The sequence below is a fragment of the Pan paniscus genome, chromosome 19 (genome assembly GCF_029289425.2).
Source record: "Pan paniscus chromosome 19, NHGRI_mPanPan1-v2.0_pri, whole genome shotgun sequence".
NCBI classification, from domain to species: domain Eukaryota; kingdom Metazoa; phylum Chordata; class Mammalia; order Primates; family Hominidae; genus Pan; species Pan paniscus.
In genome coordinates, this window is record NC_073268.2 from 91,994,900 (window position 1) to 92,020,415 (window position 25,516).

The 25,516-nt window shown below is 43.9% G+C and overlaps 1 protein-coding gene across 4 annotated transcripts in view; it reads right to left on the reverse strand.

Moving 5' to 3' along the window:
* Positions 1–25,516, reverse strand: part of ACOX1 (acyl-CoA oxidase 1) — a 36,983-nt gene that overhangs the window by 9,173 nt on the left and 2,294 nt on the right. For 2 of the 4 annotated variants that reach the window (XM_063599416.1, XM_034942917.3), the window contains exons 3-9: positions 22,277–22,437; positions 6,385–6,492; positions 4,818–4,937; positions 4,556–4,671; positions 2,783–2,952; positions 739–901; positions 98–288 (exon numbers count right to left, since the gene is read on the reverse strand). In XM_063599416.1, coding sequence (XP_063455486.1) covers positions 98–288; positions 739–901; positions 2,783–2,952; positions 4,556–4,671; positions 4,818–4,937; positions 6,385–6,492; positions 22,277–22,437 — 1,029 coding nt within the window. Of the gene's footprint in view, positions 1–97; positions 289–738; positions 902–2,782; positions 2,953–4,555; positions 4,672–4,817; positions 4,938–6,384; positions 6,493–9,120; positions 9,282–22,276; positions 22,438–25,516 lie in introns of those variants that run through there. The other 2 variants (XM_055101554.2, XM_055101552.2) reach the window with 2 other exon arrangements.

Here is a 25,516-nt window from a genome sequence, read left to right on the forward strand (position 1 = left end):
TATATACGGTGAAGAAAAACCATGGGAACAAGAACCTAGGAAAAGGACTAGAACATTCTTATGAACAGATGGGAGCAATCGCGGATTTGACTCTCACCTAGCCGTCTGGAGCATCATGACAGTGTTTTCTCCCTCAAAGGTACAGCTTGGGGTGAAATTGACATAAATATTTGGAAGACCACTGCAATGAGAATAGCCATGCCCACCACAAGCCATCCGACATGCTTCAATGCCAGTGTTTGCAGTCCAGGAGGTGAAAGCCTTCAGTCCAGCGGTGAGGGCATGAAGCTGAGAGGACAAGCACAGATCTGTCAGGACATCTGTGGTGCTGAGAGCCCAAGAACCAATGAGAAAACACACCCCTCCTCTAACACCTTGGCCACTGTCAAAACACAGCTGCCACACATGCAAACTGAAGAAGCACAGCTGTCCGACTGGCCAGAAGAATACAGAACACTACCCATGCCCATCTAAGCTGTTCTACTTGGCTAAACATTCACCACTTACATTTCCTTGATTGACAAATAATCAACATGGTACAGTATTTCTGATAACACTAAAAATACTGAAAAACAAACCCCACAGATCTTCATATCTGATCTACTTTCAACCAGAAGAAGTTCTCAGAATACATACTTCTTTTCAGGAAATACCAACATTTAGTTATCTCTGGACCTCATCCAACAGGCAACCATGAAACAGAAGGGTGCCCATGAGTGAATGAGACCAAACTCATACCTCAGGCAGTTCACTCAGGTCCCCTTGACCAATGCCTTCGTTAATCCGGTGATAGGTCTCCTTCATGTATGCGCCCACAAACTGGAAGGCATAGGCAGTGGCCAGGAGTGGAAAGAGTTTATACTGCTGGGTTTGAAAATCCAAAATCTGTGGTTCTGGTTCACTACGTGACATAGAAAAAGAAAAAAAGTAGTAAGTAAATGTTTATACAGAACTTTCTATATGCCAGGTTCTAATCTAAGCACTTGGTATTTTAACTTATTTAGTCCTCTTAAGGGCACTGTGAGGTAGTTACTATTACTATCTCCATTTTACAAATGGGAAACTGAGAGGTTAAGAATCTGCCTGAGGTCACACAGCTCGTATGTGGCAGGTCTTAGATTTAAATTGAGGCTTTTTTTTTTTTTTTTTTTTGTGATGGAGTCTCCCTCTGTCACCCAGGCTTTAGTGCAGTGGTGCGATCTTGGCTCACTGCAAGCTCCGCCTCCCAAGTTCAAGCGATTCTCTTGCCTCAGCCTCCCACAGTGGTGGGATTACAGGCATGAGCCACGGTGCCTAGGCTATTTGGCTCCCTAAGACCATGCTGTAATTACCTTGTACTGCGTAGGCTGACAGAATTTTCTGGCTGCAAAGTCCATATCTGTCCTAGTCTTTCCAGTATGACTAAGAAAACCGTAGCTCATAGCAACATACAAAACCAACGCTAGTCAACTTAATAAGAAGGCAATGCCGAAAAGCTCTACTCACCAGATGGCTGAATACATTGTATTTTGACCACAATCTTGGAGAAGACCCAATGGATGGTGTTAAATATTTTGAAGTGTAAGAATTAGCAAGGGTCTCATTGTATCAATTCCTTTATTCCTTTTTAAAAATGTAATTATTATTATTATTTTTTGAGATGAAGTCTCTAACACCCAGGATGGAGTGCAGTGTTGTGATTTCGGCTCACTACAACCTCCACTTCCTGGGTTCAAGTGATTCTCCTGCCTCAGTCTCCCAAGTAGCTGGAATTACAGGCACCCGCCACCACACCCAGCTAATTTTTGTATTTTAGTAGACTTGGGGTTTCACCATGTTGGCCAGGCTGGTCTTGAACTCCTGACTTCAAGTGATCCACCCGCTTTGGCCTCCCAAAGTGCTGGGATTACAGGCGTGAGCCACTGCGCCTGGCCTTAAAATTTAATTAATTTTTAATTTTTTTGAAAATAGACCAGCCTGGCCAACATGGCGAAATTCCGTCTCTACTAAAAATATAAAAATTAGCTGGGCATGGTGGCGTGCACCTGTAATCCCAGCTACTCAGGAGGCTGAGACAGGAGAATCACTTGAACCCAGGGTGGCAGAGACTGCAGCAAGCTGAGATCGCGCCACTGCACTCCAGTCTGGGCAACAGAGTGAGAATCCATCTCAAAAAAAAAAAAAAAAAAAAAAAAAAAAGAAAAGAAAATAGAGACAGGGTCTCACTATGTTGCTCAAGTTGGCCTCAAACTCCTAGGCTCAAGTAATCTTCCTGCCTCAGCCTCCCAAAGTGCTGGGATTACAGGTGTGAGCTACCACACCTGGCCAGTTTCTTTATTCCTTAGGAGTAAAAAGAGTATCAGGGAGTATCAGTGAAAGGCAGTTGTAGGAATAAACTGTGGCTATTAATGCAAAAGGGAAACAAATTTAATGTCACTTTCACCATGCACAATTTATAGTTGCTAGTAGTAATCAGAACTTTCAAATTGCCTTTAGTGTGTTGAACATTTCACTTATAAAGTTCAAGTAATATTATTACTATTTTTCTTAAAAAGTTAAAAATAATAAGGTGGGTATTCTCTTTTTTTCTTTTTTGGCAGTCACTGATTATAGCAAGGGTGGTTATTTCTGTCTTTCCTCTTAAGAAAAGGAAGCCTAGATACGAAATTACAGGCCCAGTTATCACCCTAGCCAATTTTGCAGTGCCAATGCATCTTCTGTATTGACATTTGGGAATTCTGGGATCTGAATGGGGTAAAAACTAGGCCTTTGGTACTGAGCCCATCTAGGACCCTACCCTTACCCTGGCTTGATTTCAGACTGGTGCCTCACAGCACTGTATCGGATGGCAATGGTGCACGCCTTAGACAGAGCCCGAGCAGCTTCTCCCACAAGGAAGGACCTGACAAACACCATGGTCCCGTAAGTCAGCTTGTTACTCAGCGGTTTCACGTACGTGCCATCAGGCTTCACCTGGAAGAAGAACGTGGAACTGATACTTCCTTCTTTTAAGCCCAAGAGGCAGTTCAGTGGTTCTCAAAGTGTGGTCCCTGGAATAGCAGCATTAGCATCACCTGGCAACTTGCATGAAATACTACATCTTAGTTCCCACCCTGACCAACTGAATCAGAAACTCCAGGGTAGGGCCTAGCAACCTGGGCTTTAACTGGCCTTCCAGGTGATTCTAACGCATGCAAAAGTTTGAGAATCATTGGTTTAGCAAATCAAAATATGTCCTTCAACCCTGACAACTGTTTCTGATTTCACTGTCACAGTAAAAGAAGCATCAGAGTGGGCATGATGGCTCACGCCTGTAATCCCAGCACTTTGGGAGGCCGAGGCAGACAGATCACTGCAACCTCCACCTCCTGGGTTCAAGCGATTCTCCTGCCTCAGCCTCCCAAGTAGCTGGGATTACAGGCATGCGCCACCACACCCAGCTAATTGTTTTGTATTTTTAGTAGAGGTGGGGTTTCACCCTGTTGGCCAGGCTGGTCTCAAACTCCTGACCTCAGGGGACCCTCTTGCCTCGGCCTCCCAAAGTGCTAGGATTACAGGCATGAGCCACCGCACCCAGCAATTTTTGGTTTTTTTTTTTTTTTGAGACAGAGTCTTGCTCTGTCACCCAGGCTGGAGTGCAGTGGCGCAATCTCAGCTCACTGAAACCTCCGCCTCCCAGGTTCAAGCGATTCTCCTGCCTCAGCCTCCTGAGTAGCTGAGATTACAGGCGTGTGCCATCACACCCGGCTAATCTTTGTATTTTTAGTAGAGACAGGGTTTCACCATATTGGTCAGGCTGGTCTTGAATTCCTGACCTTATGATCCATCCTCCTTGGCCTCCCAAAGTGCTGGGACTACAGGCATGAGCCACCGCGCCCAGCCTTATTCCCTCCTTTTATGAGACGGAGTCTCACTCTGTTGCCAAGCTGGAGTGCAGTGTCATGATCTCTGCTCACTGCAACCTCCGCCTCCCGGGTTCAAGCTATTCTCCTGCCTCAGCCTCCTGAGTAGCTGGGACTACAGGTGCGCACCACCACGCCCAGCTAATTTTTTGGTATTTTTAGTAGAGATGGGGTTTCACCATGTTGGCCAGGATGGTCTCCATCTCTTGACCTCATGATCTTCCCGACTCAGCCTCCCAAAGTGCTGGAATTACAGGTGTGGGCCACTGCGCCCAGCCTCCTTTTTTTTTTTTTGAGACAAGGTCTCACTGTCATCTAGGCTGGAGTACAGTGGCATAATCACAGCTCACTGTAGCCTCGGCCTCCCAGGCTCAAGTGATCCTCCCACCCCAGTCTCCCAAGTAGCTGGGACTACACACGTGTGCCACCATACCCAGCTAGATTTTTTTACTTTTTGTAGAGATGGGTTCTATGTTGCCCAGACTGATCTTGAGCTCCTGGGCTCAAGTCATCCACGCACTCAGCCTCCCAAAGCGCTGGGATAACAGGAATATGCCAGTGTGCCCGGCTGTTATTACCTTCTAAAAGAACAGACCATTCTAACCCTATTGTGAGTAACAGCCACTCAACCCCACTGTTTGATGCCTCTGCTTCTATTTTCTATCAAAACATACCTGGGCATACTTCATCAGCATGTTTTCTCTGGGAATACGATAGTTGTCCATTTTGAGGTAGCCATTGTCTATCTCATCATAACCAAATTTGGGGCCGATGTCACCAACGGTAATTCCTACCACAGATGAAAGGACAGTCACGAGATGTTTATGCTCTGGAATTTCTGCCTTTCGCTCTGCCTCTTCAGTTGGGCATTCTACCTTTTGCAGAAGAAAGTGCTCAGTTTCATTTTCATCTCAACATTAGATGAACAGTTCTTACCTGGCAAAGGCTTATGGGTCCCGATTTCACGAATAGGTACGATAAAGGCATGTAATCCATAGCATTTCCCCTTAGTGATGAGCTGGGCAAGAACTATTGCATGATTTGAAGTCTTTCCAACTGTAATATCAAAGAGAACAAGGGAGAGGTGGGCAAACGTTCATACATTTTTAAAGGGTAGAAAAAAGAAGAAAGAATATGTTAAATCTAACACTAGACTAAACCAATAGTATGTGTCCAGAAAGCCTTTCTGCTGACAGCATCACACCTAGCTTTCAGAAAGAAATTCCCTTAAGCTAATAGTTATTACTTTCTTTTCTACTTATTTCTCATACATTTACATAGAGAAAATTTTAGGATAAAAATAAGAATATTAATTTAAACTACTTCCTTGTTATCCCTTAAGGCAGTGCTGTCCAAAACAGTAATCACTAGCTACATGTGGCTTCTTACATATAAATTATAAATAAATAAAATATATAATGTGAATAACAAAATCCTTCAACCGCTAACTGTATTGGAAATATATATTCCAAGATAATAACTCAGAATGGAATAAGAAGATATAAAAGTTTCGGGTCAGCCGGGCACGGTGGCTCGCGCCTGTAATTCCAGCACTTTGGGAGGCCGAGGCGGGCAGACCAGAGGTCAGGAGTTTGAGACCAGCCTGGCCAACATGATGAAATCCCATCTCTACTAAAAATACAAAAATTAGTTGGGTGTGGTGGCACGCTCCTGTAGTCCCAGCTACTCAGGAGGCTGAGGCAGGAGAATCGCTTGAACCCAGAAGGTGGAGGTTGCAGTGAGCGGAGATCACACCACTGTACTCCAACCTGGGTGACACAGTGAGACTCCATCTCAAAAAAAAAAAAAAGTTTGTGTTAAAACTATTTAAATTTTTTTCTTTTTTTTTTAAGAGACAGGGTTTCACTCTGTCACCCAGGCTGGAGTGCAGTGGCATGATCACAGATAGTAGCTCACTGCAGGCTTGAACTCTTGGGCTCAAGTGGTCCTCCCACCTCAGCCTCCTGAGTAGCCAGGACTATAGGTCTATAGGTATGTGCCGCTATGCCTGGCTTTCCTCTCTCTCTCTCTCTCTCTCTATATATATATATATACACACACACACCTCTCTCTGTCTATATACACACACACACACCCCTCTATGTACACACACCACACACACATATATTTGTTTGTTGGGTTGTTTTTGAGACAAAGTCTTGCTGTGATGCCCAGGCTGGAGTGCAATGGTGCAATCTTGGCTCATTGCAACCTTCCCGGGTTCAAGTGATTCTCCTGCCTCAGCCTCCCAAGTAGCTGGGACTACAGGTGTGCACCACCACACCTGGCTAATTTTTGTATTTTTAGTAGAGATGAGGTTTCAGCATATTAACCAGGCTGGTCTTGAATTCCTGACCTCAAGTGATCTGCCCACCTCAGCCTCCCAAAGTGTTAGGATTTCACCACCAAGTCTGGCCGACATTATCATAAAAGCTCTACATTCTAAGCAAAATCTCATGACAAACCTTCAAAACATCCAATAAATGCTGAAAAATTCACTTACGCCCACCAGGCCACCATTTAATGGAGGTCACAGTAGGACTGTTGAGAATGAACTCCTGGGTTTCAGGGTCATATGTGGCTGTGGTTTCCAAGCCTCGAAGGTGAGTTCCTAAGGAGATAAATTACATTGACTTCAGTTAAGAGATGGGGAAAAAATAGGCACAAGGAAAAATTTCCTGCACAGTCCTTTAAACTCTCATATCTCAGAGAAAAACAAAATCTAACAAAAAACACCTGTAGATGAGCTACAACTGGTTGATAACCAAGACACTGAATTTCCCACACTATCTGATGGTTTCCTATTAAGTTGAAAATCTAAGTGTCATGCATGTTCCATTTCTGTATTTGATTTGTTACATTTATTTACAGCAACTGAAAGAAAATATACAGGCAACTTAGAATCACATTTTTAAGATCACAATATATGAATTTAACAGGGATGTTAACTGTCTTTTTAAACCCATCTCTGAGTTGCAAGTATGCCAATTTCAAGTCATATGTATTGTGTTAACCACACCAATTCAACATTCTTGAATTCTGTACTAATGAGAAGAATGAGATAACATGTGAGAGGAAGACATTTCAGCCAAAATTCGTATAAATTAAAAATGTATGGCTGTGCGCGGTGGCTCATGCCTATAATCCCAGCACTTTAGGAGGCCGAGGCGGGTGGATCACGAGGTCAGGAGATCGAGACCATCCTGGCTAACATGGTGAAACCCGTCTCTACTAAAAATACAAAAAATTAGCCAGACATTGTGGCGTGCGCCTGTAGTCCCAGCTACTAAGGAGGCTGAGGCAGGAGGATTGCTTGAACCCGGGAGGTGGAGGTTGCAGTGAGCCAAGATTGTGCCACCGCACTCCAGCCTGGGTGGCAGAGCAAGACTCCATCTCAAAAAAAAAGAAAAAAAAAAAAGAAAAAGGCCAGGCACAGTGGCTCAAGCCTGTAATCCCAGCACTTTGGGAGGCCGAGGTGGGGGGATCACGAGGTCAGGAGATCGAGACCATCCTGGCTAAAGTGGTGAAACCCCGTCTCTACTAAAAAAACAACAAAAAAATTAAAGCTGGGCACGGTGGCTCACGCCTGTAATCCCAGCACTTTGGGGGGCCAAGGCGGGCGGATCACAAAGTCAGGAGATCGAGACCATCCTGGCTAACACGGCGAAACCCCGTCTCTACTAAAAATACAAAAAATTAGCTGGGCATGGTGGTGGGTGCCTGTAGTCCCAACTACTCGGGAGGCTGAGGCAGGAGAATGGCGTGAACCTGGAAGGTGGAGCTTGCAGTGAGCTGAGATCGCGCCACTGCACTCCAGCCTGGGCGACAGAGCAAGACTCCGTCTCAAAAAAAAAAAAAAAAAAAATGTATAAAAGTATAACTGTTATTGGGGAAATGACCTGAAATGTGATAAAGGTCCAATAATAAGGTCTCAGTTGACCCTACAGATTTCCAATGGCAGGCCTAACTTAGTCCTGCTGGTTCATTAATGTGGCAAGGAAGAGTTTCCAGTTTCTTATGTGTACTGGGATAGACAGGATCTTATGTTTTAAATCTTAACACAAATATACCAAAATTATTTGAAAAGAGTCATAGAAAAATGTTCTAGGTGGCAGTCTCTACAAAAATACTGTACTAAAGCAAACGTTGGGAACCTTTTACCAATCTGCTTTCATAACGCTTAGACCTCATTAAACACACTTTGAAACATTTAGAAGCTTCCAAGTTGAATAACCAACTTATGTGCAATCCACAACTTTCCCGAGTGGGAGTCAACAAATCAGACACAGACATCTTTCATCAAAGAAGCAGCTTTTACAGAAAAGCAGATAACATTAAACAGAACAGATAAGGACAAAATGTTTTCAAAAGCACAACTGAAACAAATAGTATTCCACTTGGAGTCTCATGAAAATCCTGTAAAATACTATTCAACACCGAATAAAAAGCAGCAGCTGTATAGAAATAAGGAGCAAGTGGCAAATACACACTAGACCAGTTTTTCTGAAACGTCAGAGCAGAAAAAGAGAAGCCATAAGCAAATGAATGGCAAACACGGACCCAATTCAGAGAAGATACAAAGAGGAACAGCGGCCACCTCCAGCCCACCCAGGTGCATGAAGAAAGCAGGTGGGGGTGGAAAGATCAATGAAAGGTGGAGATACAGAGTCTGAAACCAAATGCCTGCAAGTTCGGCTTATCTTGGTTTTTTCACTCTCCAGCCAAGTCACTTGCAGAACTACTGATTGACTCAAAGTACAAATAACTCCAAAATGTCACACACGTCAGTTATAAGCTACTCATTTCCCTCAAGCAAATCCAAGAGTACACAAACTATTATTTGTATTTCTTCTGGAATTTGTACTCATTAAGGTATCAGTAGTAAAGGTAATCAGATAGTAACGAAGAAAAAAACAGCTTTGGGTTGTATATGCACACAGATTCTATACAACCTCAGTAACATTGAAAAACCACTTGGTAAATAAGGCCTGATTTGCAATTCTTGACCCTCTGAAGGGGAACTATGGTATAAAAAGGACAATCATTTTATCAGTATCATGGTCTTTAATTCCCACTCACCAAAGCAGTGTTTATACCAAAACCTGGACTCTGCAAAAAGAGCTCATTTAAACAGACCATAGAACATCGACACACCATCGATGGCACATGGTGGGCACTCCACACATGGTAAGCTCACAGGGGCCCGCCCAACCCAGAAGGTAGACTGAATACTCCATACCATGACCCATCTCTGTCTGGGCATAAGTGCCAATGATCTCCAAGTTCCAGGCGGGCATGAAGAAGCGCTCCTGCTGCTCCGCAGTTGCCTGGTGAAGCAAGGTGGGCAGGAACATGCCCAAGTGAAGATCCAGAGGCTCAGGCCGCCCTCGGTGCACAAAACTTCGAGGAAATATCAAGGATGGGCATTTGAGAGAAGAGTCATCAGGTGTGAGAGAATCAGCAATTTAAATAGAGCAAGGGAAGGAGACAAAAAAACCTTAAGTATGAATTAGTTGCGTGCACTTAATCATAGATGGGAGCACTGTCCCTTTCTGTATTACTTTATAGCTCTTGTTAATTTCCATTTTTCCTGAGTTGGCAAGGAGTACGAGCACAGGGATTGGTTACTGATTCCAAAGCCAATGCAGCACAAAACCACACGTGCAAGGCAGAGGATCCTAGCCCAGGAATTAAATCAAAGGAAATAAAGAAAATTTGAGAGGCCAGTGCAGTGGATCACGCCTACAATCTCAGCACTTTGGGAGGCCAAGGCGGTCAGATCACCTTAAGTCAGGAGTTCGAGACAAGCCTGGCCAACATGGCAAAACCCTGACTCTACTAAAAATACAAAAATCAGCTGAACGTGGTGGCGCCAGCCAGTAGTCCCAGCTATTTGCGAGCCTGAGGCAGGAAAATCGCTTGAACCTAGGAGGCGGAGGTTGCAGTGAGCCGAGATCATGCCCACTGCATTCCAGCCTGGGTGACAGAGTGAGACTCTGTCTCAAAAAAAATAAATAAATAAATAAGAGAGAATTGGCCAGGTGCAGTGGCTCCCACCTATAATCTCAGCACTCTGAGAGGCCGAGGTGGGTGGATCACCTGAGGTCAGGAGTTCAAGACCAGCCTGGCCAACATGGCTAAACCCTGTCTCTACTAAAAATACAAAAATTAAGCAGGCATGGTGGCGCACACCTGTAATCCCAGCTACTCGGGAGGCTGAGGCAGGAGAATTGCTCCAACCCAGGAGGCAGAGGTTGCAGTGAGCTAAGATAACACCACTGCATTCTAGCCTGGGCGACACAGTGAGACTCCATCTCAAAAAAAAAAAAAAAAAAAAGAGAATTTGAAAAGTTGTATAGGGCCAGGCATGGTGGCTCACGCCTGTAATCCTAGCACTTTGGGAGGCTGACGCAGGCAGATCACTTGAGGTCAGGAGTTTGAGACCAGCCTGGCCAACATAGCGAAATCCCGTTTCTACTAAAAATACAAAAAAAAAAAAAAAAAGGCCGGGCACCGTGGCTCATGCCTGTAATCCCAGCACTTTGAGAGGCCAAGGTGGGCGGATCACCTGAGGTCAGGAGTTCAAGACCAGCCTGACCAACATGGTGAGACCCCATCTCTACTAAAAATACAAAATCAGCCAGGTGTGGTGGCACATGCCTGTAATCCAAGCTACTTGGGAGACTGAGGCAGGAGAACCTGGGAGGCGGTGGTTGCAGTGAGCCGAGATCACACCACTGCACTCCAGCCTGGGCAACAGAGCGAGACTCTGTCTCAAAAAAAAAAAAAAAAAAAAAAAAAAGTTGTCTAGAATGGAGAATTTGCTGGGTGTGGTGGCATGTGCCTGTAATCCCAGCTACTTGGGATGCTGAGGCAGAATCGCTTGAAGCCAGGAGTCGGAGAACAGAGAATTTGAGTGGTACTGGTACAAGGATTTCCTCTGATGAGAAAGCGAGACAGAACATAGTAGTTCTCTCAGAGTGACAGTATGACCCCCAGATTATAGTTTTTCCTCGATGCAACTTCAATAATGCTTCTAGGCTGGGATTTTTTTTCTGTTTTGTCCACAAAACATCCAGCGTAGAACCATATTCCTCACATAGCTCTGATCATTTCATTCAGATTCATCATGTCAAATATTCGGCCACGCTCTACTGAAACACTTTAATACAAAAACTGACAGTGCTCTTCATCCCAATAATTTATTTCAGAAATTAAAAAAGACATGCAATTTCTAGTGAAGACCATAATAACGACAAGTTACAGAGTCATGCATAAGCTCTCCGTGACAATTATACAGAAATTATCATTAATGATAATAAACAGCTTTATTAGTTTTAAATCAACTTTCTGGGGTCATTCTTTTCCACTTAAAACGTGCAGGGGACAGGATTCTGTGTGAATTTTTGCTAAGGATAGGAAGTCGTTCTATAGGCCTTTGCATTTTTCCACATTACTGGTATTCTGTGTAATTGCCAGCTCCAAATCCGTCAACTCCATATTGCTCTTATCATTCTATGTGTGTTTGAAATGAGCACAAATGACAGTTCAGTTTTTAAATTGCTGTTTGTTCCTTGCAAAGTAGGGAGGAAAAGAACCAGGGCACACTGCTCAGACAAGTGCTAATCAATGACTTCTTCCAATCTAGTGGCTAGGCTTTCAGCTAAGCAATCACACTTTAGAAAAAGAAAAATCAAAGTATGTGTGACTGAATCCCTCATTTTACAGAGGAGAAATTAAGGCTGAGATGAATTAAATGCCTTGCTCAGGGAAAAAAGAAAATGGCAAAACAAGGACAAGAATCTCGTCACCATGGGAGCTGAGCAAGGGGTAAAACATGGACATGCAGAATGGAGAAACAGACACAGGGGCCAGGCGCGGTGGCTCACGCCTGTAATCCCAGCACTTTGGGAGGCCGAGGCAGGGGGATCACCTGAGGTTGGAGTTCAAGACCAGCCTGGTCAACAGGGTGAAACCCCATCTCTACTAAAAACACAAAAACTAGCTGGGTGTTTTGGTGGGCACCTGTAATCCTAGCTACTTGGGAGGCTGAGGCAGGAGAATCACTTGAACCCAGGAGGCAAAGGTTGCAGTGAGCCACGATGGCACCACTGCACTCCAGCCTGGGCGACAGAGACTCTGTCTCAAAAAACAAAAAACAACAACGAACAAAACAGACACTGGAGGCTCCAGAATGTGGAAGGATGGGAGGGGTATGAGGCCTGAAAAGTTACCTACTGGGTACTATGTTCACTATTTGGGCAATGGGTACTGCAAAATCCCAGACTTCACCATTACATAATATATACATGTAAGGAAATGGCACTTGTACCCCCTAAACCTATTTTTTAAAAAAAAGAACCTTGTCACCTCGTCCTGTCTCCTAGCTGGGGAAATTACTGCACAAGCATAGCATGGACTAAAGACTGTGACTGCAGGCCGGGCGCGGTGGCTCACACCTGTAATCCCAGCACTTTGGGAGGCCAAGGTGGGCGGATCATGAGATCAGGAGATCGAGACCATCCTGGCCAACAAGGTGAAACCCCTCTCTACTAAAAATACAAAAATTAGCCAGGTGTGGCAGCGCCAGCCTCTAATCCCAGCTACTCGGGAGGCTGGGGTAGAAGAATCCTTGAACCCGGGAGGCGAAGGCTGCAGTGAACGGAGATCGTGCCACTGAACTCCAGCCTGGCAACAGAGCAAGACTCTATCTAAAAAAAAAAAGAAGACTGTGACTGTAATGAAGATGCTAAAAAGACATGCTGAAAAAGCCAGGGCTGTCCTTGGAAGCCTCGAAAATGGAAATCCCACAAGGTGTCACCACTGGTAGAGACTCGGTGACGGGTTCACAGGGTTTCCTGGTACTATTTTTGTAACTTCCTATGACTCTACAATCATTTCAAAATTAAAAAAAAAAAAAAAGGCCAGGCACGGTGGCTCATGCCTATAATCCCAGTACTTTGGGGGGCCAAGGTGGGCAGATCACTTGAGGTCAGGAGTTCGAGACCAGCCTGGGCAACATGGTGAAACCCCATCTCTACTAAAAATACAAAAATTAGCTGGGCATGGTGGCAGGCGCTGGTTATCCCAGCTACTCAGGAGGGTGAGGCAGGAGAATTGCTTGAACCTGGGAGGCAGAGGTTGCAGTGAGCCAAGATCGCACCACTGCATTATAGCCTGGGGGACAGAGCAAGACTCCATCTCAAAAAAAAAAAAAAAAAAAAATTAATAGCGGAAATCCCAAGAAAAACACATTCATGGGATGAGAGTGCCTTTCACTCAAACAGAAATGTCAACTGTCCCCAGCCTTTTGAGTACTGTCTAGGAAGAAAATTCAATGTGCACTTAGAACCTGGAAGGTGAAAACTGAGTTAGGACTGAAACCTGGGACCAGACACTTTTCATGCTTTCATGGAAGGTTGTTTTACTTCACTAGAAATCAGAGCAATTCCTGGTGAAGGAAAGGCCACTATCAAGCACCCATCAGCCTCTGGAAGATTTACATCTGAGTGTACCACAGAGTGAAGATGCACGCTAAGGGTTACAACAAATGCGCTCAGTAGGGCAGGGGTAAAACCACTATAATCACAAATGGTTCTGACACTAAAGAATGTTTTCAGGAAAAAAATATTTCTTCCAAATAAGACAAGGATTATTCAGATGTGGATGAAATTTAGAAATGTTACAAGGAGAAAGTGAACTGCATAGTTTTTTGACTTAAGCCAAGTATTTGTTTTAAAAGCTGGTTATGCATGATAAAGATATTATTTTTAAATAATTTATCGTAAAATTACGAAGCACCAACATTATACTTAGTGAAGGGCTAGAGTCAGCTCTTTTAAAACCAAAACATCAAAAGGCATCCCCAGCCTCTCTTTCCACATGATACAAGGCTGGAAAGGCTGACAATCAATACTGAGGAAAAACCAATTAGACTAATCATATATGAGAAAGGAAGAAATAAAAAGCAGCTCTGTAGAAAGCATGAGTATCATCCTAGGAAATCAACAATGTCAACAAAATACCACAATAAGTGAATTGAGAAAAGCTGCAGGCTATAAGGGAAAAAAAATTAACAGCACTCAGGCGTGGTGGCTCACACCTGTTAATACCAGCACTTTGAGAGGCTGAGGAGGGCGCATCAGGAGGTCAGGAGATCGAGACCATCCTGGCTAACATGGCGAAACCCCATCTCTACTAAAAATACAAGAAAATTAGCTGGGCGTGGTGGCGGGCGCCTGTAGTCCCAGCTACTCGGGAGGCTGAGGCAGGAGAATGGCGTGAACCCAGGAGGCGGAGCTGGCAGTGAGCCAAGATCGCCCCACTGCACTCCAGCCTGGGCGACAGAGCGAGACTCTGTCTCAAAAAAAAAAAAAAAAAAAAAAAAAAACCCAGAAAAAAGATAAATACCTAATAGGGTGGGAAAAAAAGATAAAAATAACAGGAAAGAAATAGCTTCCCAAGAAAAGACAAGGCTTCAATATAAAACTAACTTAAAATTCCAGATAGAGAAGGAGAAAAACACATTTAATTCCTGTAGAATTTTTTTTTAGAACCTGACAGATTCAGATCAGAATTCATCTAGAATAAGCAAGCTTAAATACCAAATACACATATCTTGAAATGTAACAACAGTAGGCTTATCCTATCAGATTTTTAAATACCTTACAAGCCTGGGCAACACAGCAAGATCCTATCTCTACTAAAAATTTAAAAAATCAACTGGGCGCGGTGTCACGAGCCCATACTCTCAACTACTCGGGAGACTGAGGCAGGAGGATCCCTTCAGTCCAGGAGATCAAGGCTGCAGTGAGCTATGATCAAACCTCTGCACTCCAGCCTGGGCAGCAGAGCAAGAACCTGTCTTTCAAAAATAAAAATATGCCAGGCCCAGTGGCTCACTCCTGTAATCCCAGCACTTCGGGAGGCTGAGGCAGGCGGATCACCTGAGGTCAAGAGTTCGAGACCAGCCTGGCCAACATGGTGAAACCCCATCTCTACTAAAAATACAAAAATTAGATGGGCATGGTAGCACATGCCTGTAATCCCAGCTACTCGGGAGGCTAAGGCAGAAGAATTGCTTGAACCTGGGAGGCAGAGGTTGCAGTGAGCTGAGATCATGCCACTGCACTCCAGGCTGGGTGACAGAGCAAGACTCCATCTCGAAAAAGAAAAAAAAAAAACAAATAAAAATAATAAAATAAAAAAATAAAGGCCAGGCGCGGTGGCTCGTGCCTGTAATCCCAGCACTTTGGGAGGCTGAGGTGGGCGGATCACGGGGTCAGGAGTTTGAGACCAGCCTGACCAACATGGTGAAACTCCGTTTCTACTAAAAATACAAACATTAGCTGAGCATGGTGGTGCACGCCTGTAATCCCAGCTACTCAGGGGGCTGAGGCAGGAGAATCGCTTGAACCCGGGAGGCGGAGGTTGCAGTGAGCTGAAATCACACCATTGCACTCCAGCCTGGGCAACAGAGCAAGACTCCGTCTTAAAAATAAATAAAAAATTAAAATAAAAAAATAAAAAATAAAAATAAAAATAGAGTAAAAAGTCTTGGCTGGGCACGGTGGCTCACGCCTGTAATCCCAGCATTCTGGGAGGCTGAGGTGGGTGAATCACGAGGTCAGGAGTTTGAGACCAGCCTGGCCAACATGGTGAAACCCCGTCTCTACTAAAAATACAAAAAATTAGCTGGGCGTGGTGGCAGGCACCTGTAATTCCAGCTACTGGGGAGGCTGAGGTAGGAGAATCGCTTGAATCCAGGAGGCAGAGGTTGCAGTGGCCCAAGACTGCGCCACTGCACTCCAGCCCAGGTGACAGTGCGAGATTCTGTCTCAAAAAAATTTTATAAAGCACCAGTGGTCAAAATTTATGTTAGAAGAAAAACAAAGAAAGAAATAAACCTATCAATGTAATATATTTAAGGTTCCAGAAATAAATTTAACCTATTATAAAACTCTAAGACAAACCAGAAAGGACATAATGGGAATAAGATAATAATGGGAAAAAGCCACTAGTTAACAATGAACATTAGAAATCTCGGAAGCTGCGCCACTGCACCCCAGCCTGGGTGACAGAGTGAGACTCTTGTCTCTCAAAAAAAAGAAAAAAGAAGTACAAAAAAAAAAAATCTAGAAAACCATGAGATTCATTCTCACTCTGTATCATATACAAGTCAAATCATTAAACAGAAACCAAACAAAAATATTAGAAGAAAACAGAAGAAGCCGGGCGTGGTGGCTCACGCCTGTAATCCTAGCACTTTGGGAGACCGAGGCGGGTGGATCACAAGGTCAGGAGATCGAGACCATCCTGACCAACATGGTGAAACCCCATCTCTACTAAAAATACAAAAATTAGCTGGGTGTGGTAGTGGGCACCTGTGATCCCAGCTACTCGGGAGGCTGAGCCAGGAGAATGGCTTTGAACCCAGGAGGCAGAGGTTACAGTGAGCCAAGATGATGCCACTGCACTCCAGCCTGGTGACAGAGGAAGACTATGTCTCAAAAAAAAAAACCCAGAAGATAACTATCCAAGTTATGGAAAAGATAAAATTTATACCTATGCAGAGAAGGATGTGTTAAATATATAAAGCAAAAACGTTTAGCAAAGCAGAAAATAATTTAAAAAATCGAAATATATATATATATATATATATATATTTTTTTTTTTTTTTTTTTTTTTGAGACAGAGTGTCACTCTGTCACCCAGGCTGGAGTGCAGTGGCACGATCTCGGCTCACTGCAACCTCCACCTCCCGGGTTCAAGCGATTCTCCTGCTTCAGCCTTCCGAGTAGCTAGAATTACAGGTGCCGCCACCACTCCCAGCTAATTTTTAGATTTTTAGTACAGACAGGTTTCACCATGTTGGCCAGACTGGTCTCAAACTCCTGATCTCAAGTGATCCACCCACTTCGGCCTCCCAAAGTGCTGGGATTACAGGCGAGAGCCATTGCACCCAGCCAAAAAACCGTATTTTATACATAGAAAACACAAACAGTAAATCAAAACATGTAATAACATCCAGGCTTACTAGTAATGGGAAATTAAAACATTAACTCTTAGAAATATATTAAAGTAGGCCAAGTGCAGTGGCTCACGCCTGTAATCCCAACACTTTGGGAGGCTGAGGTGGGCGGATAACGAGGTCAGGATATCGAGCCCATCCTGGCTAACACAGTGAAAACCCATCTCTACTAAAAAAAAAAAAAAAAAAAAAAAAAAAGTTAGCCGGGCATGGTGGAGGGTGCCAGTAGTACCAGCTACTCAGGGGGCTGAGGCAGGAGAATAGCGTGAACCCAGGAGGCGGAGCTTGCAGCGAGCGGAGATCATGCCACTGCACTCCAGCCTGGGTGACAAAGCGAGACTCCGCCTGAAAAAAAAAAAAAAAAAAGAAATATATTAAAGTAGGCCATGTGCAGTGGCTCATGCCTGTAATCCCAGCACTTTGGGAGGCTGAAGTGGGCGGATCACCTGAGGTCAGGAGTTCAAGACCAGCCTGACCAACATGGAGAAACCCCGTCTCTACTAAAAATACAAAAGTAGCCGGGCGTGGTGGCGCATGCCTGTAATCCCAGCGACTCAGGAGGCTGAGGGAGGAGAATCGCTCGAACGCGGGAGGTGGAGGTTGCGGTGAGCCGAGATCACGCCACTGCACTCCAGCCTGAGCAACAAGAGCAAAACTCCGTCTCAAAAAAAAAAAAAAAAGAAATATGTTAAAGTAGCAAAATAAATTAAAGTGACCACGTTGATGGAGCTGTGGAAATACAGGTACAGAGCTTGCTCAATATATTGTCAACTGGTTCTGTGTTTCAGGAAAAGCCTCAAACTATGCAGCGAAAGCTCTAAAATGCTCATGTCCCTCAATATAGTAATTCATTTCTGAGAGGTATTCCAGAAGTATGACCCCAAAGAATACAGCGTTTTATTTATTTATTTATTTATTTATTTTTTGAGATGGAGTCTCACTGATGTTACCCAGGCTAGAGCGCAATGGCGCAATCTCAGCTCACCACAACTTCCACCTCCCAGGTTCAAATGCTTCTCCTGCCTCAGCCTCCCTAGTAGCTGGGATTACAGGCACGCACCATCACACCCAGGTAATTTTGTATTTTTAGTAGGGACGGGGTTTCTCCATGTTGGTCAGGCTGGTCTCAAACTCCCGACCTCAGGTGATCCACCCACGCTGGCCTCCCAAAGTACTGGGATTACAGGCGTGAGCCACCGTGCCTGGCCAGAACACAGCTTTCATAAAGTTTATATTATTATCACTAATATTGGTGAAATTTAGCCCAAATCCCCAGGGAAGCAAGTCTCATGAGAAGTCCAACAGGGAAGAGAATCACTTGGGCAGAGGGAAGAGGAGACTGTTAAGCCTAGGGAGAGAGGGCAATGGAGTGCGGTAAAGACTGATGACTTAAAAATCAAGTTTACTACCTCTTTCCAGTTTCAAAGAAAGGTGCATTATTTCATATTTAAGTGTTAATGATGGCAATTTGCCAGGATACTGCATCAGCTTCAAGGATAACTATGTATCATACAATCTCTATATTCCTAAATAGATGGTAATATGAAACAAGGCAATGTGACCCCAGTCCACGGGTGAGGAATAAAGAAAGAAAGGAACGAAAGGAATGGAGGAAGGGAAGAAGACAGAAAGAGAGCGAGAAAGAGGCCGGGTGCAGTGGCTTACACTTCTAATCCCAGCACTTTGGGAGGCCGAGGTGGGCAGATCGCCTGAGGTCAGGAGTTCAAGACCAGCCTGGCCAACATGGTGAAACCCTGTCTCTACTAAAAATATAAATATTAGCCAGGTATGGTGGTGTACACCTGTGATCCCAGCTACTCAGGAGGCTGAGGCAGGAGAATCACTTCAACCAGGGGGAGGTGGAGGTTGCAGTGAGCCGAGATTGTACCATTGCACCACTCCAGCTTGGGCAACATGAGACTCCTTCAAAAAAAAAAAAAAAAGAGGAAGGAAGGAAGGAAGTGAGCAAGCAAGCAAACAAGGAAAACAAAGCAAGAAGAATCTCCAGAAATGGCCATATCTTGAAATGATTACATATCTGTGAAGAGCAAACAAACGACCTGTTTTGTGGCCTAAAGAAACATATGGTCAGGATGATAACATGGACCCAGTTCCCCAGGCTGTTCCTTTGATCCCAGAACTCCAGGGAGGTGAGCCCATCACCCAGGCTCAGGCCTCTGCCTTTGATTAAGGCTCCCAGACCCACAGGGCAGGTGTATATCCGAGTTTCTTCGTGTCCTTAGAGGAAAGAAGACACACTCTAGAAAGAAGGATAATGCTGGTGACTGAGACTTTCTGTAGGTGACTGAATTTTAGGATTTGGAAGGAACATGGAGTGAACCTGAATACTTCTGAGCCCCTTCACTTCTCAGCAGCTACCCAGAAGTGAAAGAATCCCAAACCCAAAGTTACAGCTACTTCTGTGAGACCGCGTTAGATAATCACTGTTCACTGTTGATCCATTTTCCAAAGTCTCAGAATTTAAATAGTTAGATCTCATTCTATATAAGCTGCTCTATTGCCGATCTCCTGGACGTTGACTTTTTGTGTATTCCATATAAGATAAAACCGTCACGTGATGCAAATTGACGGACCTGACTTATTTCCAAGGAAAAGATCAGTCATCAACCAAGAACAGCAATATGAATTAGCAAAATTCCAGCAAGAAAAAAGACTAATCTTAGGACAGTGTTCTCTAAACCACAGAGATTAAGACAACGTTGGTTTAAATACAAGAAAATACCCAAAACTAGCTGGGCATGGTGGCTCACGCCTGTAATCCCAGCACTTTGGGAGGCCGAGGCGGGCAGATCACCTAAGGTCGGGAGTTCGAGACCAGCCTGACCAACATGGAGAAACCCCGTCTCTACTGAAAATACAAAATTAGCCGGGCATGGTGGCACACGCCTGTAATCCCAGCTACTAGGGAGGGAGAGGCAGGAGAATCACTTGAACCTGGGAGGCGGAGGTTGCGGGGAGCCGAGATCGCGCCATTGTACTCCAGCCTGGGCAACAAGAGCAAAACTCTGTCTCAAAAAAAAAAAAAAAAAAAAAAAAAATACCCAAAACTAAAAGCAATAAGGGAACGAAAACTCTAACAAATGCAAACTTGCCCACAGCCATATAGGATCTCTGTCCAACTTCTGTTTGCCTCAAACCAGTATAGTTCAAGTCTTCCTTTCTTCCTCTCTCCTTTCAAAAATTAGGGCAGGCCGGGCGTGGTGACTCACACCTGTAATCCCAGCACTTTGGGAGGCTGAGACGGGTGGATCACCTGAGGTAAGGAGTTTGAGACCAGCCTGGCCAAAATGGCCAAACCCCGTCTCTACTAAAAATAACAAAATTAGCCGGGCATGGTGGCAGGCACCTGTAATCCCAGCTACTCAGGAGGCTGAGGCAGGAGAATCCCTTGAACCCAGGAGGTGGAGGTTGCAGTGAGCTGAGATCACTCCACTGCACTTCAGCCTGGGGCACAGGATGAGACTCCGACTCAAAAAAAAAAAAAAATTAGGGCAAATATATATTTGTGATATTACTTTATAAATGAGGCAGAAGCATTAGACCAACAAGAGGTAAGAGGTATACTTAACAAATCCATTAGCCTCAGACTATTTCACATCTTATGCCTCCTATGAACAGCATGACTGTTAAGTCGAATAAATTCTATAATAATGAATACTGAAACAGAGTTCTGTACCACAAAGCTACTTCAAAATTACAACACACACACACACCACGCATACATGTACACAAACACACAGATACTCCAAGCGAGGAGGACTACATAAAGAATCTTATCTCTCAGGCCGGGCGCAGTGGCTCACGCCTGTAATCCCAGGACTTTGGGAGGGCAGATCACGAGGTCAGGAGATCAAGACCATCCTGGCTTACACGGTGAAACCCCGTCTCTACTAAAATACAAAAAATTAGCCGGGCGTGGTGGCGGGCGCCTGTAGTCCCAGCTACTGAGGAGCTGAGGCAGGAGAATGGCGTGAACCCAGGAGGCGGTGCTTGCACCGAGCCGAGATGGCACAACTGCACTCCAGCCTGGGCGACAGAGTGAGACTCTGTCTCCAAAAAAAAAAAAAAGGAAGGATCTGTCAGCCAGGCGCGGTGGCTCACGCCTGTAATCCCAGCACTTTGGGAAGCCAAGGTGGACAGATCACCTGAGGTCAGGAGTTAAAGACCAGCCTGGCCAACATGGAGAAACCACGTCTCTACTAAAAATACAAAATCAGCCGGGCGTGGTGGTGAGCACCTGTAATTCCAGCTACTCAGGAGGCTCGGGCAGGAGAATCACTTGAACCCAGAGGTGGAGGTTGCAGTGAGGTGAGATCATGCCATTGCACTCCAGCCTGGGCAAAAAGAGCAAAACTCTGTCTCAAAAAAAAAAAAAAAAAAAAAAAGAATCTTATCTTCCTTTACAAACCTTTCTTTCAGGCTTATAATTTCAGTACTGACCATGTTGAAGTTGAAGTCTTGAGTGTTTAGTAAAGTGTCTGGAACATCAAACCATGACCAGAAAGCTGCAGTCCCCATGGAGATGACAATAAATAACATTTTCCTTAAACCAATTCACACATTGAAATCAGCAATCAAACACAAAATGATGTTTCCCTGATATCTGCATCCCTTTTTCTTTCCCTTTCTTTACTCCTGCCATTTTGATAATTAGACATGAGGCTGGGCAGTTCAAATTCCAAACACTCAAACCTGCCAATGGCCTTGTCTATGAAAACAAACCTATTTCACATTAAGATCAAAAGCAAAACTTTTTGAAGGAAGCCAGATATTTAGGAACAATTTAACAAAGAATTACTGGCAACACAAGAGTTCCCAGACATGTAGGGGAAAAAATGTCTAAAAAGACTGAAGTCAGATGAAGAGAATCATGGACTTTTTTCCAAACTGCCTTATAACCCTGCTAGTGGGCAATGAGATGAGACAGGTAGCTGCCACTGCCTGCTGCCCCCATTAAAATCCACAGCTTTAACTGCATTAGAGCAGAGAGGCGCTTTCCAGATATTGCTGAGGCACTAACCCTCTGAAGAATTTCCAACAAAGTCTTTACTCATTAGACCCAGAGTAACATAATGGGGTTCCCCGCTGCACTGTAAACCCCATCTTTTCAAGCTGTTCAATAATAAAAGGCTTTAGGAAATAACAGTGAATGACGTTTATAGGCCAGAGCCCTGGACCAGTTTCCAGGGAAAATGTCTAGGAGAAAACAAGAAGCTGAATTTTGACTTAACAACTTAAAAACAGAATCCCAAACAGGTAGCAGCAGAAAAAAGTCAAATGCCAGCAATCACTGTTAACTGATGTCCTGAGGTGGGTTACCCACAGACCCTCAATGTGGACTAACCGTGGCCCATTTCCGTCTGGGCGTAGGTGCCAATTATCTGGAGTCCTTTGGATGAAAGCAGCCATTTCTCTTTCTGAGCAGTGGTGCCCTGATTCAGCAAGGTAGGAATAAACATGGAGTAATTGAGGCTCACAGGTTCCACAAAATTGACCAAATGTAGTCTACAGGAGAGAAAAGAAAAGGATCTCAGCCTTCCTTTAGAAACTGCATCCTACAACCCCTTCTTGCCAAACAGCTTTGGCCTTCAAGGAGAAGGTCAGGAAAATGTAAACCCCCTTCTTATGAAATTAAATATAAGATTTACCGTTTTACTACCTAAAAAGCCAGCAGCAGAACCTGATGATCTCTCTTCTTCTAATTATTTCAAGGCCACCGTTCCCACAGTTCATTTCATATTTACATTTAATCCACTAAGCAAATTCTACTTAAGTTTTAGCATAAAATCATCTCTAATTTTTGGAAGGGGAGGTTGTTGGTGTTATTTGCTGGTTTGATTGGTTGAATTTTTTAGAATGTGTGGTTTTTTTTTTTTTTTTTGCTTTAGGTTTTACCTGTTTGTTTCAAAGAGCAAAAATAACTCCATAGAACACTTATTTATAGAGCTGTTAACAAGAGCTCCAAGGAAGAAATAATTTCAACTATGTTTCCCTAGATAATATAAGCAAATATCCAGAAGAGTAAATACATATTCCAGGGCAGAATCATACATCGCTAAAGGTCTTCAGGGTTTACAATAAGTAATGTGGGCATGTAAAAATTTATCCCCAATGGTCAATGAACATTACTACAGATTAACTCTACATCACATTGAAATTTAGTCCTCAACTCTCTTCTTACAAAACAGAATCCACAGTAGTTGGCCTTCGCTGTGCTGTGTCATAGATTTTATAGGGATCAATTTTGTACTTTGACAAAGCTCGTATCTAAAAAGTTTAAAGTACAAAATACATCTCATCTAACTGATCTTCACGACTTCTCAACACATGATTAGGAAGCAATGTTACTACCGGTTTATCCTGACCTGTGCAATGAGCAGAGCATGAACTAAAGGAGAGAAGGGATAGGCTGCCATTGCAGTGCCGGGGGACCCTGAAACCAAACCACCACCTTAGAAGAAATAATAGTAGCCGGGCGCGGTGGCTAACGCCTGTAATCCCAGCACGTTGGGAAGCCAAGGCGGGCGGATCACGAGGTCAGGAGATCGAGACCATCAGATCGAGACCATCCTGGCTAACATGGTGAAACCCCGTCTCTACGAAAAATACCAAAAAAAAATTAGCCGGGTGTGGTGGTGGGCTCCTGTAGTCCCAGCTACTCAGGAGGCTGAGGCGGGAGAATGGCGTGAACCCGGGAGGCGGAGCTTGTAGTGAGCCGAGATCGCACCACTGCACTCCAGCCTGGGCAACAGAGCGAGACTCTGTCTCCAAAAAAAAAAAAAAAAAAAAGAAAGAAAGAAATAATAGTAAACACAATATACCCTTATTTTTCTATTTCCTAAATAAGTACTACACGGTTATCCCCGCCATTTCTTTTTTTTCTTTTTTCTTTTTTTTTTTGGAGACAGTCTCCCTCTGTTGCCCAGGCTGGAGTACAGTGGTGTGATCCCAGCTCACGGCAACCTCTGCCTCCTCGGTTCAAGTGATTCTCATGCTTCAGCCTCCCAAGTAGCTGGGATTATAGGCGTGTGCCACCAAGCCCGGTTAATTTTGTATTTTAGTAGAGAAGGCGTTTTGCCATGTTGGCCAGGCTGGTCATGAAGTGGCCTGGCCTCAAGTGATCTGCCCACCTCAGCCACCCAAAGTGCTGGGATTACAGGCGTGAGCCACCATGCCCCAGCCCCATTGTCTTTTCTATCTTACATAAATCATAATCCACTTAGAAACAAAAAAACCCTCAACATGGATGCTCTTAGATACGAATATTTCTAATTAATCAAAATGAATTAATGTAATCATTATAGATTCCACCAGAGGGAACGACTTCTGCGTCCTCATCATGTGTTTAGAAGCTGCTCATTAACATCAGTTAAAAATGTTTTCTCAGCCAGACGCAGTGGCTCATGCCTGTAATCCCAGCATTTTGGGAGGAAGGGGCAGGTGGATCACAAGGCCAGGAGTTCGAGACCAGCCTGGCCAACATGGTGAAACCCCGTTTCTACTAAAAATACAAAAATTAGCTGGGTGAGGTGGCAGGTGCCTCTTCCCCTGCTGATAATGGAAATAAATGGAAATGCAGAGAGAGAGAGAAAGAGAGAGAGAAAGAAAGAAAGAGAGAGAAAAAGACAGAAAGAGGAAGAGAAAGAGAAAGAAAAAGAAAGAAAGAAAAGAAAGAAAAGAAAAGAAAGAAAGGTGATGTATTTCACAATTAATAGCATGTCATGGTTAACTGGCAGCATTCTTTCTTTCTTAGTGGTACACAAAACACTGGTGTGAGTTATAATCGATGAGATTATATAACCGAGGCTTTAACTCGATGGCATGCGATAATTTCCAGGACTCATTTACAAACCCCTTCTCTAACTTAAAAACTGATCTCCTTGTTATATCCTAAGGACATTGGAAGTGTGTCAAAGGATGTGTTAAAGTTTGTACTTTAATACTTCACATGCATGTCATATCCTAAGGACACTGGAAATGTGTCAAAGGGTGTGTTAAAGTTTGTACTTTAATATTTCACATGAAAAATGATACACAAAATAACTTCCTGGTGTCCATGAATCTTTAACCCGCATAAAGGACTTTGTTCTATTTCATTGTGACCTCACTCGAGTCTGGTTCACATTATCAACAGGACACAGGTTATGAAATCATCTGTATCAGCTTTGAAATGCATTGCACCACCCATTCAAACACACACACACACACAACCCACTTTTTTCCTGACATTTCAAGAAGGAATAAGATCTTACTAATTTTTTCAAATTTACAAACACAACACAGGTATCAGTAACATAATCTTCTAGGAGGAGTTACTCTATCTCAATATCCCCACAGCCATGAGTTACAAACTTTAAAAACAAAACAGACCATTTGGAAGTATGCTGATTTGAACTACCAAAAATAAATAAACAAAATTTTTTCATTTAAAACTGAGTGGAGCTCTGAGGAAAGTCCAAAGTGCCAGAGTAAACCATTTCATCTTCACAAAAATAACCCAAGTCAAGCTGAAAATCGATACCAAAGGCACTAGAGGCAGTGACCATTATTACCATTAAGGCAGAACGTGCAACATGTTCTATTT